The 13,469-nt window shown below is 42.0% G+C and overlaps 1 protein-coding gene across 1 annotated transcript; it reads right to left on the bottom strand.

Annotated features, from left to right (window-relative positions):
- Window positions 1-2,411: 2,411 nt before the first annotated feature.
- On the bottom strand, window positions 2,412-8,842 carry LOC309337239 (uncharacterized protein). Its single transcript, XM_081853999.1, has 5 exons — window positions 8,782-8,842; window positions 6,084-6,188; window positions 5,222-5,326; window positions 3,566-3,691; window positions 2,412-2,770 (listed from the first exon to the last, which is right to left on the bottom strand). Exons 2-5 carry the CDS (start codon window positions 6,170-6,172, stop codon window positions 2,653-2,655), a joined length of 438 nt encoding a protein of 145 aa, XP_081710125.1. The 5' UTR covers window positions 6,173-6,188; window positions 8,782-8,842; the 3' UTR covers window positions 2,412-2,652.
- Window positions 8,843-13,469: the final 4,627 nt, after the last annotated feature.

Here is a 13,469-nt window from a genome sequence, read left to right as displayed (position 1 = left end):
AGTTGTATGAATGTTAAAAAATGCTCTTTTCAGAAATTTTTGCTTCAGCATTGGTAAACTAATGAAATGGAAATTAAAGCACAAGAATTTAAAGGTGGAATAATGAAATAACTTTATTATGTTTAAGTCAAAACATATAAGATTTGAATTACAACAGTATGAAAATTAGGAAACATGATAAAATGAAAGATACAATAAGTTTGGAAATAAGTTAACAAATTGCTGATATTCTGTATTACAGAGAATGCAGGGTTTGGAGGATGTGGGGAAGTCCAATAGATGGAAAAAAGGATTATGGAAATTTGTAATCTCTTTATTGTATTTTTCTCTCTATGTCTTTATTTCTTTTTTCTGTACTTTATAAACTTAATAAAAATATTATTAAAAAAAAAAAATGAAATCTATAAAGGCCACGTATAGGGAACCTCCTTTTCTTGATGTGTATTTCTCCGCAAGATGTTGAATAACAAGGCCCTGGTCTAAGGTTGACCGATTTGCCCTAAAACCCGCCTGTGCTTCTGAGAGAATGTGGTTTTGTTCCAACCAGTCCACTAATTTATCGCATAGGTGGGCAGCGTACAGTTTGCTAATAATACTTAGGAGGCTAATTGGCCTGTAATTAGCCGGATCTGATCAGCTCCCTTTCTTGAATAAAGGGATGATGATTGCTAATCCCCAACCCTCAGGGATAATGGCCGATTGATCTATGCTGGTAAATAGGGCAGCTAGCACAGGGGCCCACCATTCAACATTAGCCTTAAGGAATTCCGGTGTAATGTTGTCTACACCGGGTGCTTTTCCAGGTTTAAGGGATTGGATGAGCCTATAGATCTCTTCAGTTGCTACTGGGGGCCATTCGGCGCCAATATCACTCGAAGCTGGGGGCATGGCCTGCAGATGTTGATTTGATGTGTATAAAGATGGAAGGTAAGCCTCCCAAATCCCAACTGGTATAGTATAATCAATTTCAATCGGGGAGTCTTGCCAACTTTTAGCAACTATTTTCCAAAAGGTGGCTGAGTCTTTCCTTCGAGAGGCCTCTAATAGGCGTTGCGACTCCCCCCTTTGGGCCTGAAGCTTTTTCTTTTTAATCAGATCTTTATATTTATGTTTGGCTTCGAACCATTCCGCAGGAAGCAAGGGTAAGTTCGCTGATTTGTAGTTCCTGTACTTATCCAACAAAGAACGCTTCATAGCAATGCATTCCTGATCAAACCAAGGTTTAGATTTGCTGAGGAATAAAGATTGGCGCGATGTCTTTTTTTGGATCAGGTGGGGTTGCAAAAGTGAAATCAGATCCTGGAACAAGATTATTCTAGATTCAGAACATGATGAGTTTAAGAGATTATCTCTTCTCATGAGGAATATGTCAGAGTATAGCCTTTCAGATGTTTTGGCATTCAGCTTTTCGGTCCATCTAATATGTGAGTATCTCATCTCCATGTTGGGGGACCTGGGGGCTTCAAGTTTATCATTACAAAATAAGTCTTTTCTTACATCCAGGAGGAGGCAGAGCGGTAAGTGATCACTATCAACCCTCTCCTCTACTTTGCACTCGAGGGCTCGATTTAGGAGATTAAATGATACCATAGCATAGTCGATAGTGGAAGCTCCTGCATTTGATATAAAAGTAAATTCCCCACAAGTCTCCCCATTCTTGCGCCCATTTAGTATGACCAGGTCCAGCTTGTTGGAAAGACGCAATAGGCACAGACCTGCATAATTACATCCCTTGTCTTTTGAGAGTCTGGTGGGTATAAGATGGTTTTCTTCCGTGATGGGTGGCGAGTCGTGGAAGTGTGCATATAGTGCTTCGTCAGACTGGCCAATTCTGGCATTAAGATCGCCAGCCACTAGCACTGAAGCTGCAGGGGTTTGAGTCATCAAACCATCAATGTATGTTTCCAGCCCATGCGCTGTTTTTAATCAGCTGCTTGCCTCTTTGGGGGGGAAGATATACATTAATCAGTACCAGGGTGAAGAAACTACTTTTCACTAATAAGGCCATAGCCAGGTGTAAACTGAAAGTGTAAATAGGTGGATAAGTCATATTTCTTAAAGCTACAACAGTTTCTGCTGTGTCTTCAATTATCCTAAGGAGCACAAACCTTGGGTGAGCATCTGGAACCCCCTGGAACCTTGCTGAATCCCAGACTGAGATCCTTTACCCGGCACGCATATAAGCATGAAATACAGATGACACTGATAGTTTCTCATGATTGAAGTAGCTTTTCATGATTTCCCAGGTAGGTGAGAACAACTGTTCACACTATATATTTTGTTACCTTTCAATGCCAGGGTTCTTCCATATGAGGGAATGTTCCAAAAGTCTAATTTACCCAGGAAAATGCAGCTAGGTTTATAAGATAACTGTCACATGCAACAAAAAATAATATTAATAACAAAAGAGCTGTGCTATAGTTTATTTATTTGGTTTTGGAGAAGATGAAGACAAGATGAAGATAAACAATTTTAGACTCTACCATGAGGCGTATAAATGCCTGAGTCTTTCATTCTAAGTCCCATTCCTTTTGATTTATGCAATCCTTACTAACTTATTTCCACAGTTTGTTTCCCCCAATCATTTAATCCACACATGAAAAACAGAAGTTGTAATTTGTTTTTTTGAAGATCCTCACAGAGCTGGATGCTTCATTCCTGATTTTCATCTACTGTTGCTCCAGATACTGCTTCATTTATTTCTGCAATCAGTTGGCAAACCGAGCGGCTCATTATCTGAGTGGCTTCCTCTGCATCATTGCCTGAAAAACTGCCATGAGAGAAATGCAGGTCAAATATCATGCAATAGTTCACTGGCCAGCATCCCTGGAACATTGCCTCCTCAATCTGCTCACTGAATCTGGAAAGTCTTGTGAATGAGTTCTAACTGACTGACCTAATCTACCCATCCTTCATGCTCATAATCAGAAAATTACTTGTCATCTTCCCCATCCCCCCCCATTGCCTTGTCTATTTCTTAGTATTTCCTTCCCTCCACTTTATCATCTATTCTTCCTTCGCCCCCTACTGTTCCTGACTTGAAGCACATGTAGCAAGGCACTGCTTCCCACAGCTGCTGTGGGGAGAGGGTTGGGGAGAGGTAGCCCTAGAGTAACAGTAAAATCGGCCAAGGAAATAGTGTAATAGCCAGGTGAGATGACCAGAGCTGTACACAGTATTCCAAATTCAGTTGCGCCATAGATTTGTGTAATGGCAGTTGAATTTTCACTTTCTTTCCTAAAGATCCCTAGCATGGAATTTATCTTTCTCGTAGCTGTCACACACTACATAGACATCTTCACCAAGCTATCCATTATGATGCCAAGTTCTCATTCTTGGTTAGTCACTTGGCACTTCAGACCCTAAGAGCATCACTTCACACTTGTTCACCTTGAATTGCATTTGCCACTTTACCGACCATTCACTCAGTTTGGAGAGGTCTTTTTGCAACTCTTCACAATTTCTTTTTTATTTCTTTTTTTAAGACCTTGAACAATTTAGCAAACTTGGGCACCTGGATCCCTGTGTAAAAAATGGTGTTCCATTGACTACTTCCAAGTCTCACCTTGCAACAAGGTTCTCTACAAATGGCAAACAAGTCTTCAGTTTAATGAGTTTCTCTTCTGAACTCCACAAGTCATCTGTGTTTTTATCAGTGAAGCCAGAGGCATCCTTTACTCCAGATGAGACACTAATGCACAAGAAAGCAAGGTCAGAGATGAGAGGGCACATTCTGCTAAGAGGCCACTTTGGGGGTTTTCTCTCTTCTCTAAAGACACTCATACCATCCACTCAAAAGGAACATGCATTGTTATTTTAGAATGTTAATTCACATAAATTAAATACATTTTTGGAAAAAGCTTCTTTCTTACAAAGTAGCTTTATTAACCTTGCAATTTCTCCTCTCTCTGAAGACTGATTAATGTCCACAAAAGCCTAAAGTGTATTGGGATGAAAATATCTCAATCAGTTCTGGCCACTATATTTTGCCATTCTTGTGTATATACTCTTCCTTCTGAATGCCCATTCAATAAAAATAATAAAAAATATGTGAATGAAAAGTGTTCATGCTAAAATGCAAGGGAAGGGAAGATGGAGCAGAAAAGCAGATAGTGTTTTATGCTTCCCTGGCTGCTACTTCACCCCAATCTGCTCTCCCTCCCAGGAGTCTATGTGCATGTGTGAATGGTGAAACGTACATCTGAAACCCTATGGCAGAACAAAACATAAGGAGAAGGAAATGGGCAAGGTGTCCAGGGATGAGCTAAGCCCTTCCCACCCTTCCACTTCCCTGTTTCCCTCCTGCTGGTGCTTTGCAACAATAAAGTGACCCATCAGAATTTCCTTATGGGTGTTCACATGTGGCATCTAACTGAGACATCAGTTTGAGCCAACACTGCAGAAATAGAAAATGTAACACCCAGTTATCCCTACCTTGTGTGTGCCTTTCCTTACATGAACCAACCTGGAATCTGCATTCATCCTGCGTTCCCACCTCCAAGGAACTTTCAGAGGCTGGCAACATGGGAACAGGTAGAGGCATTGCATCCTGTTTCACTGTTTGAGGCAAAACGAGAAGTAACACTCTGCAGCTGCTGGCACCGCTTCAGAGGTGATAGGGCATGGGGGCTTCTGCTGCCTGAGGCAGTGGCTTCACCCCACCTAATGGCTGCGCCAGCCCTGGGAACAAACCTTCTCAGTGGTGGCTCCCCATTTGTGGAATGCTCTCCCCAAGGAGGCATGACTGGTGCCATCTGTTTTTAAGCACCAGGTGTTTATTTTCCGAATCCTTTGGAGCTTAACTCTCAGCATATGTTTAGTGGGGTGGGGTTGGGCTGGCTCTTTTATTATTATTCTTGTGTTTTAGTTTGTTTTTTCATCTTGTTTTATATCTGTTTTTAATGTTTGTTCGTTGCTTAAGTAATAACTCTGAAAGTTCTCAAATCTGCCTCCCATTTCCATGCACCTTATATACACTTTTGCACTGCACTCATAACACTATCTACTAATTTTCTACTGATTTCCTGCTTCTGATCTTCCAAGAGAGTTCCAGCGTTTAAAATCAGCCTACACATACTATATATGGCAACCCTTCATAGGCTCCTGACCTATAGTTTGGGAACTTCACATATGAGATATTTTGAAACAGTGAGGTGAATAAATACTCTTTCCCTGATGACTTTTCAGTCTTAGCGTTTTTAGGCATTATCTCTGTATTTACCTGCGCTTGTAGTTCATCAGGTTTTGTAGTAATTTGGCAGCTTTCTCATATTCTCTTCTCATTCCCGCATCATGCATCAATTTGAGCTCGATTTGCCTCTGGTGCCTAGGGTTGAGAATCATAGAAATGTAGAGTGGAACTGAATTAATGAGTCAAGCTAACATAAAATGGATTAAATTCCACTGTAAGTCATCTATCATTTGCCCAAGGGTAGGCCATCCAGCCTGTTGCTCCCCTGAGAGTGCGGATGTCGAGGCTGGGGCAGAGAGCATGTTGATGTTGTTGTAGCCGCAGCATGGAATGAGACAAGTGAGCATTCTCTAAGAAAGATACTACGGTAATTATTCGAGGCTTTCCTGGGGGAAATTGGGGAACTGAGACTTGTTGGAAAACACTAGAGTTTTTGATGTGATATATTTATAACACATTAGCTGTGCAATGTCATCTCAAAGACAGTTAATTGTAATTAAACTTTGAAACTTGAATCTTAATAAAAGTCCTAACAGTGGTCACATTCCCTACATGCCTGCTAAACTAGCAGAACTGCACAGTGTTCTTTCCTACGCTCCTTCCATCTTTTTAAAAGGACTGATTGTAGAAAAACAAGCACTAGCAGTCAATCCAATCTCAGACATGTCTAAGGAAGCTTGCACTTGTCATTGCAACTGTCCATTTCTCCAAAAAGTGATCGGCATCACACTTTTTCTCTAGAGTACTCTGTGTGTGATGAAGGGGGGGGGGAGAGTCACCAAAGTGACTGGGTGGGAGGGCTGAAAGTGGGAAATCTTTGAATTGCTGAGATCATACAATTTGAAAGGAAGAAAGAAAAAAGGAAGGGCTGAGTCACAGAAAAGATGTTTACCTCCCAAGAGAAGGAAGTGATGCTGAGATGTGAGACAAGATCATCACCACAGTAGCTAGCTGCCACAGTCCAGCCATTAGCGAAGCCATGATGCTTCCCCTAAAACTGAAACAAGTTTTAATGAGTAACAGAAAGGCTGCAGTTCTTTATTGGTACAGATTGCCTATTGTGTCACACACGCACATTCCCGGACTCTCTAAATAATGACTAATGTTGGTGACGTCCTGGAGCTGGAACGTTTTCCCCTGAGAGGGATGTCTGGAGCCCATTTTTATGCCCTGTTTCTGGTGCCGGGCAAAAGCTTTCTACCAGGCTCTTAATTTTTTATTGATTCTGCCTATTATTTTTATGCTGCATTCATTAGGTAGGAATGCAGCATAAAAATAATAGGCAGAATCAATAAAAAATTATTTAATTCATTAGGTAGGAATGCGCAGTGGCCAGAAAAAATTAACGTGTATCTTTTAGAAGCAGCCCAATTTGTTTCAAAGCAGCAGTGTCTTTTTAACTCCACTCAATTACTTGGGAGAAAATTACCTCTGTTAAAAATGAAGCTTTGCCTCCCTCCTCCCTGGCCATTCACTATAGTGGGGGAATCTAAAAACAGCTACAAATTTGTTCCTTTTCATACAATGAAATGGACTAAGCCTGCCAAACTGCAGGTAGATACATTCAGAAGGTTTGTGCACCTTTGAATTTTGATTTAAAAAACAAAAAAGAAGTCTATAACCTTTTCATTTTTTAAAATCAGAATTGGATATGATTTGCAAGCATGGTCATCCCTTGTGAGAGGATGAAGCCCCCTACATTTCAGAACAATAGCTGCAGTGGGCCTCCAGAAAGGGCAGATGTTACTGTTTTGGTGTTGGTACAATAATAGTCATGGAAGTGGTGGTGGGGATCCCCAGCAAGGACCCTGCTAACCCAAGGGTCATTGGTGAGGAGCAGTCTTCTGCTCGCTCCCCACAGATTTCAGGGGAGGTACAGTTACTTTTCCCTGGGAGTGATCTCTCCACTGATGTTCACAAGGGAAGGGGGAAGTGGGGTAATAGCATGAATCCCCACAGAAAACTGGAATAGGGGGAGGTATAATCCCCTCAACAACAATCCTGTTACCCCGAGGGTCACTGGTGGAGGGTGGCTTTCAGATTTTGGGGGGTGCAATGCAGAGCTCTTCATAGATTTGCACAGGAAAGACACAGATTCACATGTAAAACAAGTTAAGTTTTAATCCTTCCCTCAGATCACTCTGATTGGAGTGCCCTGGAGAAATAATTCAGTGTGATTAAAAGCTGAACCTGTCCACCAAAACAAAAGAGACCGCCCACTTCTCCACCCTTCCTTTCTTCTCAAGCTCTGGGTGCTTCCCTCATCGTGTGATTTCGTTTCAGAAGAGAAAAACAAAACAAAATGCCACTGTGCCACCTAATTCTGATGTATGTCAATAACTGGCCTCAGGTGGAACCTGGAAAATGATCACTTTAACTCTGCTGTTCACAACCCTTTTCACCACACAGTTATGGTTATCTCTGACAGGTCTCATGTCCTTTAATGACTGTATACTTAAGAGGGAATCTTGATGAGTGGAATTTTCTTATCACTGCCTTTCACTACTGAAATTCTCTCTTCTCCACAGCTATTAAAAGGTATTGGATCCTTGTACTGATTTAAATCTAATTTGCCAAACATTATGTTAAACTACAAGCCTTGTGCTGCCTCTGCCTACTACATGTGTTAAGGGATGTTAAAATAACAGAAAAGAGAACAGAAGAGCTTTACATCAAACAAATGAATGGAGAGAGGTAGCCATCGCATGTGACATCGTCTAGAAAGATAATTTATCATTGCAATAAAGGTCTGCATATAGAACAGCCTCCCCATGGCTTTGGCATCATTTTTGACGCCAACAGAAAGAAAAAGAATAGTGTGGATTGTTACGCTGTTCTTTCAAGCATCCAGCTATAATATACCGGTATGTTCCTTCACTTAGTAATACTGTGAATAAAATTAAACATGTAGCAATTTCTTTTTTAAAAAAACAACAACACCAATCACAAACCTTAATGGATTTTATTATTATTTAAAAAAGACAAAAAGCCACTCAAGCACTTTTTATTGCGATAGGAGGAATACAAAATAAGTTCCTAAAACAGCATCCTAGAAGCAGGTTTACCTCCTTTCTGTTGCGAATTCACACATAATTATTCTTTAGTTTCTTTCAGATGAGTCATAAAAATAATTAGATGTTGGGCTTTGTGGCTGACAGACATGACTAAGGCTTAAAACCCATCAGCCAGCAACCCAAAGGGGTGTGCATGTACATAGGCTTTATAGCCCTCCATTTCCCACTGCTGCGTCCTTAAGCTTCCTGAGAAGCCACTCTAAACTTCAAGGACACTCTAGGTCAGCGTCGGCTGCAGTGAAGAGGAAGTTGGCAACCCCTTTCTCTGTGTGTGAAGATATATTGTCTATTGTTTCTATCCTGGTTACAGATCTGTATTGCTTAAAGGGAATCTAGTGATAACCCAGTCCTACCTGCCTTGCTATGGTGGATGCTAAATTCCCTTGTGACTTTGGACAAATTTACTTATTTGCATCCTGTGGAACCATTCCCAGAACCACAGCCATAGTAAAAAAAATGTGAACCCAACAAGGAATCTGCCAACAAATATGCCAGCTAGGAGGACAAAATACTTACCGTTTCGAAAGACGCTGCTCTGGGACAAGTGAAAGTTCTCTCAGCTGTTGCCTGCAGTGCTGCTGCCCAACTCTTACCTGTGCCTCTCTCCTATAAATATTCTGCTCTTATCAGTAATCGTTAGGTAAAGACTGGAATAAGGGTACTGTTTAATAATGGCAAATAAGCCAGAATGCCTTTTTAATTTCCTAATTTGTCTGGCAAACATCCTTGGAGTGATAGCAAGCATATTGAGAGTGATTGATTTTCTGTGAATGGCCCTGCTATCTCTTATTTCACCTTTAAATTACCCTATTTGATGGGAATTAAAAACATATATTTGTTTGCTTAGGTTTTATCTGCCAGGATGAATGTGTGCGTCTTTTAGGAATGTTCTTGACATTCGAGAGCTCACTTAGAATGATGGGTGTATCATAGAGGTTACAATGGAAGCATTGGTGGTAATCAAATATCCACCTTCCTTCCTCTTCCAGATGGCTTACAGCTACCTGACAAGCTTGGCTTGATCAGCCATGTTTTTGAGAGAGAGGAAACTCCCTGGAATTTCTCCAGGAACTTCCTGTTGCCTCCTAATAACCAAGTTATCAAACTGTTGGATGTTCCTTGCTTCCAGGGTTGTGTATGGAGGAATCGGTAGGGGGAGGACACAGAAGCAGATTGAGTAATCCACCTCTCCAACCACTACCACCACCAAGAACTGGGTGGCCTGAACGATGCCAGCAAAGGATATCCAGTGGTCAGGGAAGACAGGAGTTGTACTCCAGCAACAGGTTCTCCAGCCAAGTGGGGCTTGAAGTTACTGGTGATCAGCTGATTAGTGCTGACCAAGCTCTGCTTTCTACATGGGGTGGCTGCACTAGGGAGTGCCCCATGGAGAAAGCAGGAGATCAGCTGATCCCAGTAAGTTTGAAAGCACCTATCAGGTGCTAGGTGCTGACTTCAAGCTCCGCTTTCCAGTGGGAGACACTGCACTACAGAGTTCACCATGCAGAACTCAGGAGCACAGCTGATTCCAGCTTCTCATGATGGCAAGTCTCCCATGCCAGTGCTCAACCAAGGCTTCCATCTGGGCACTGGCAGCTGTGTCTCTACCTGCCCCTCACCTGTCATCACATATGGCACATGGCTTGGGGGAAATGGCCTTGCAGGCTAAATTGGGCCCTATGAGGTCTGTGGGGCTGGAGGTTTCCTATTACCATTTTAGATCCATTCTAGACTAGACAAGAGCTGAACTACTGATAATTACGGCAAACTGACTCTATGCTGAAAGCAGGGAACATGAATGTTCCATCCCACACTACCTATGCTCAAGCAATTTCTTAATGGGGAAAGCTGTCCTCTGGTGTTATCTGGATTGCAGTTCTTAGAAATATTGAAATATGTGCCAGCATTTGCCTCTTCCCTCTGAAAAGGCACTTTGTGCATGTAACAAAAGCTGAACATCATTCTGTCTTCTAAATTTCTGGCAGTAATGAAATCAGTTGAAACTTCTTTCTTTCTGATCTGTTAAACAACACAGCTATTAAAATGTTCAAGCAGTTTTTCTGAAGCGTATCCTCCAAGGTGTTTGCTTTTCAGAACTGCACCAGAGCAGGGAACCTGTGAAGAAATGGAAGTTAGGGGAAAGATTAAGTATCCTTTAAAGAAATTTCCTTCTCCTAAAGCGGCTTTTCATTTATAAATCATGGTTGGGGTTCAGTTACACGCACTTGTGGGTGGTTTTGAGCCTCTAGCAGTATTTGTGTTAGGTGTGAATGCCATTCATGTGGGATTTATCTATTTCTTGGTTTTATATACCACCTTCACCTCCAAAGAGCTCAAAGCAGTGTGCATAGTTCTCCCATCCTCATTTCATCCTCACAACAAACCTGTGAGGTAGGTGAGTCAGTGACTAGGTCCAAAATCACCCAGTGAGCTTCATGGCCAAGTGGGGATTTGAACCCGGGTCTCCCAGATCCTAGTCAAACACTCTACCACTGTGCCATGCTGACTAAAAGTATGTTATAGCCAATGTAGGTTTCATATTAGCATTGCAAACTAATTGGAACCAAATGGGATCTAGGCCTCAAATGCAAAAAAAAAAAAAAAAAAAAAGCCCTAGAGGTAGAACTACTTATTAAAAGAACTGCTTATCATGCTTTCCCTCTAAAATTATGTGGTGATGAGGGGGTGTATGCATGGGAGAACTGTTGAGCACGAGAAGGTGTTTAATCCTTCTCCCACTCACCAATTCTCTCCTGCAAATGCTTCGGAGGCCATTCTGCACCCCAAATATCCTAGCTGGGCTCCAAGATCATATGCAAGCCCTATGGGTATCTAATCCACAGAACCAACTTTAAAGAGATCCACATATGCTAGACTTTATTCTCTGAGAACTATACTTGGCACATTTCATCATTTCGATGCCAGAAGATACCCCAGCTTTCCTGGGGAAGAGCTCATAATGAAGGCCGAGGCATCTGTAGTAACTTTACATGCAAAAGATCATTCTGCAGAAAGTTATTCATCTTTCTAAAACACCTTTTGTGTGAAAGGTGCAAGGAAGTTGGTGAAGGTTCCTAATGATGATGATTGATGGATTGGTTAAACAGCCCCATGATGGCAGCAGAGAGTAATAACGAGAGAGAGAGAGAGAGAGAGAGAGAGAGAGAGAGCGCTTTTGACAAGTCAGAGCAGTGCATGAGGCAGGCTGTCTTTCTGCGTGTGATAGATCAAGTAGCAGCTTTGTGGGGTGGTTTTCAGGGAAAGAGCTCGGGGAGAAACGATCACACACACCCTCTCCCTGAAGTGAAAAACAAGAAGACCAGGAGATCCAGACACAGCTTCTATCAGACAGTTGTTAGGGGCCCAGAAGCATCTCTCTGAACAATAGTGTAGGGTGAAGGAAGCTGTAGTCCAGCAACATCTGAAGGGCAACAGATTCCTCACCCATGCAGCAGAGGAAGAACTAGCCCCCTTCTTCTTCTTCTTTGGCGATCACTCGTAGCCAAGTAGGATTGTCTTCCATAAACACGGTTTTAACAATGAGTCTGTAAGTGACTGTGGAGGCCAATTCTGGATCCACACGTCCTTCCACAGTGGGGACATTGGTTTCTGGGCAGGAGTTGATCACGGTGTGGATTTGCCAAGCGTGCCTTCCTCTTAGCATGTTTCTCCCTTGCATCCTGAGTTCGAGTGTCTTCAAAGCCCATGACACCTTTGGTAAAGGCTGTTTCCTTGCTGAGAAAGCACTGCTATAGGAACTGGCACAATGATTCATTGGGGCATATGACCATGGGGAATTCCAAATAATCTATCGTAAGGTTCTCCACCTACCCTAAGGATGTGGCCACCACATGCGAAGCAAAGCAAATTGAGGTCAGATGGTACTAGGGACGGCCTGGCTAAATCCATTCCCCATAGAAGTAAAATATCCTTTAATCAGCTTACAGAGCACAAGGAAAGCTTGTGTTTGGTTTCATTTAAAATAAAAATAAAAAGCAGCAGCTCTGCAAGAAGCCTAGATGGTTCTGATTTTTGCTAGCAGCAGATGGCTCTCGTTTTGGAAGGGGTTATGGCAGTGAAAATGTTCAGCAGCTGTCTGAGAAAGGACCCTAATTGGAACAAGGGGATTAGGGAGTTTAGCTTTTTAAATGTTCCTTTAGGGCACTGTGTTTTTTAACACTTGATATCTGCCTGAGGAGGCAGAGTATACATAGGGGAAAACGTTCAGTCTCTCCTGCCTAGCTAACAGAGACAGAACCTCGAGGAAGAAGAATAGCGCATTGCAAATGGTGCATTAGAAATGAAGTAAGGGAGAACAGGCGGGAAATTACCACTGAAGGTGTAAGTTCTGTCACCATCCATCTGAGCAGCTTTTTTGCTTTGTAAGTGCTAGGTCAGACCTTCTGGACTTCTTCGCTCCCAAGGGTTTTTATTTCAGCAAATCAGAAGACCATCATTATCACTGCTGCCCCAAGTTTAAATGTTGGCATAGATAGTTCTCTCATTTAGATGATGAAATGCATTTCACTATCAAAATCCCTGTCATTTGCACTGCAAAGTTCTGCTGTCTTTAGCTGGACTTCCTGGTAAGTGTATGCAGCCTTTAAAGCAGGGGCGGAAACATTTTTTCCACCCCAAGGGCCACATTTCCTTCAGGGCAAACTCCTGAGGGCCACATGCCAACAGTTTGTGGGGCCAGAGGCAAAAGTGGCCAGCACAAAAATTGCAACTTTTACCTTTGTACAGTTGGCTGCTTTCTTTATACAGTTACACACAACTTCTTTATCCTCTCGTCCTCTTAAAGAAGAGGCATGATCAGCTTCCAAAGACGCAGGCCAGCCAGGAGAAAACACTCAGCGTGTGACGCAGGGCCCCTGAGGTGTGTGGACTATAGAGTGTTCCAAGGGCCAGAGAGAGATGCCTGGAGGGCCACATTTGACTCCTAGGCCTGATGTTCCTACCCCTTGCTTCAAAGGGATGTTTTTGTGCAAGTGTTTTAGAATACATATATTTTGTGTACAACATGCTTTGTTTCATTTAGTTTTGTTTTCATTTAGGGAAGGACTATGTTTTGTGTACAACATGCTTTGTTTCATTTAGTTTAAAATTATTTCTGATTATTAATTAAACTACTCTGAAATATTAAAATAGTCGAAAGCAGTTTTGAACACTTTGATTTTATACTTTCCCTTTAAAATAAAAAT

Source organism: Podarcis erhardii, assembly GCF_964252035.2.
Source record: "Podarcis erhardii genome assembly, chromosome: 1".
Classification (NCBI taxonomy): Eukaryota; Metazoa; Chordata; class Lepidosauria; order Squamata; family Lacertidae; genus Podarcis; species Podarcis erhardii.
Note: the sequence above shows the minus strand (reverse complement) of the source record. Positions and strands in the feature narration are given on the sequence as shown.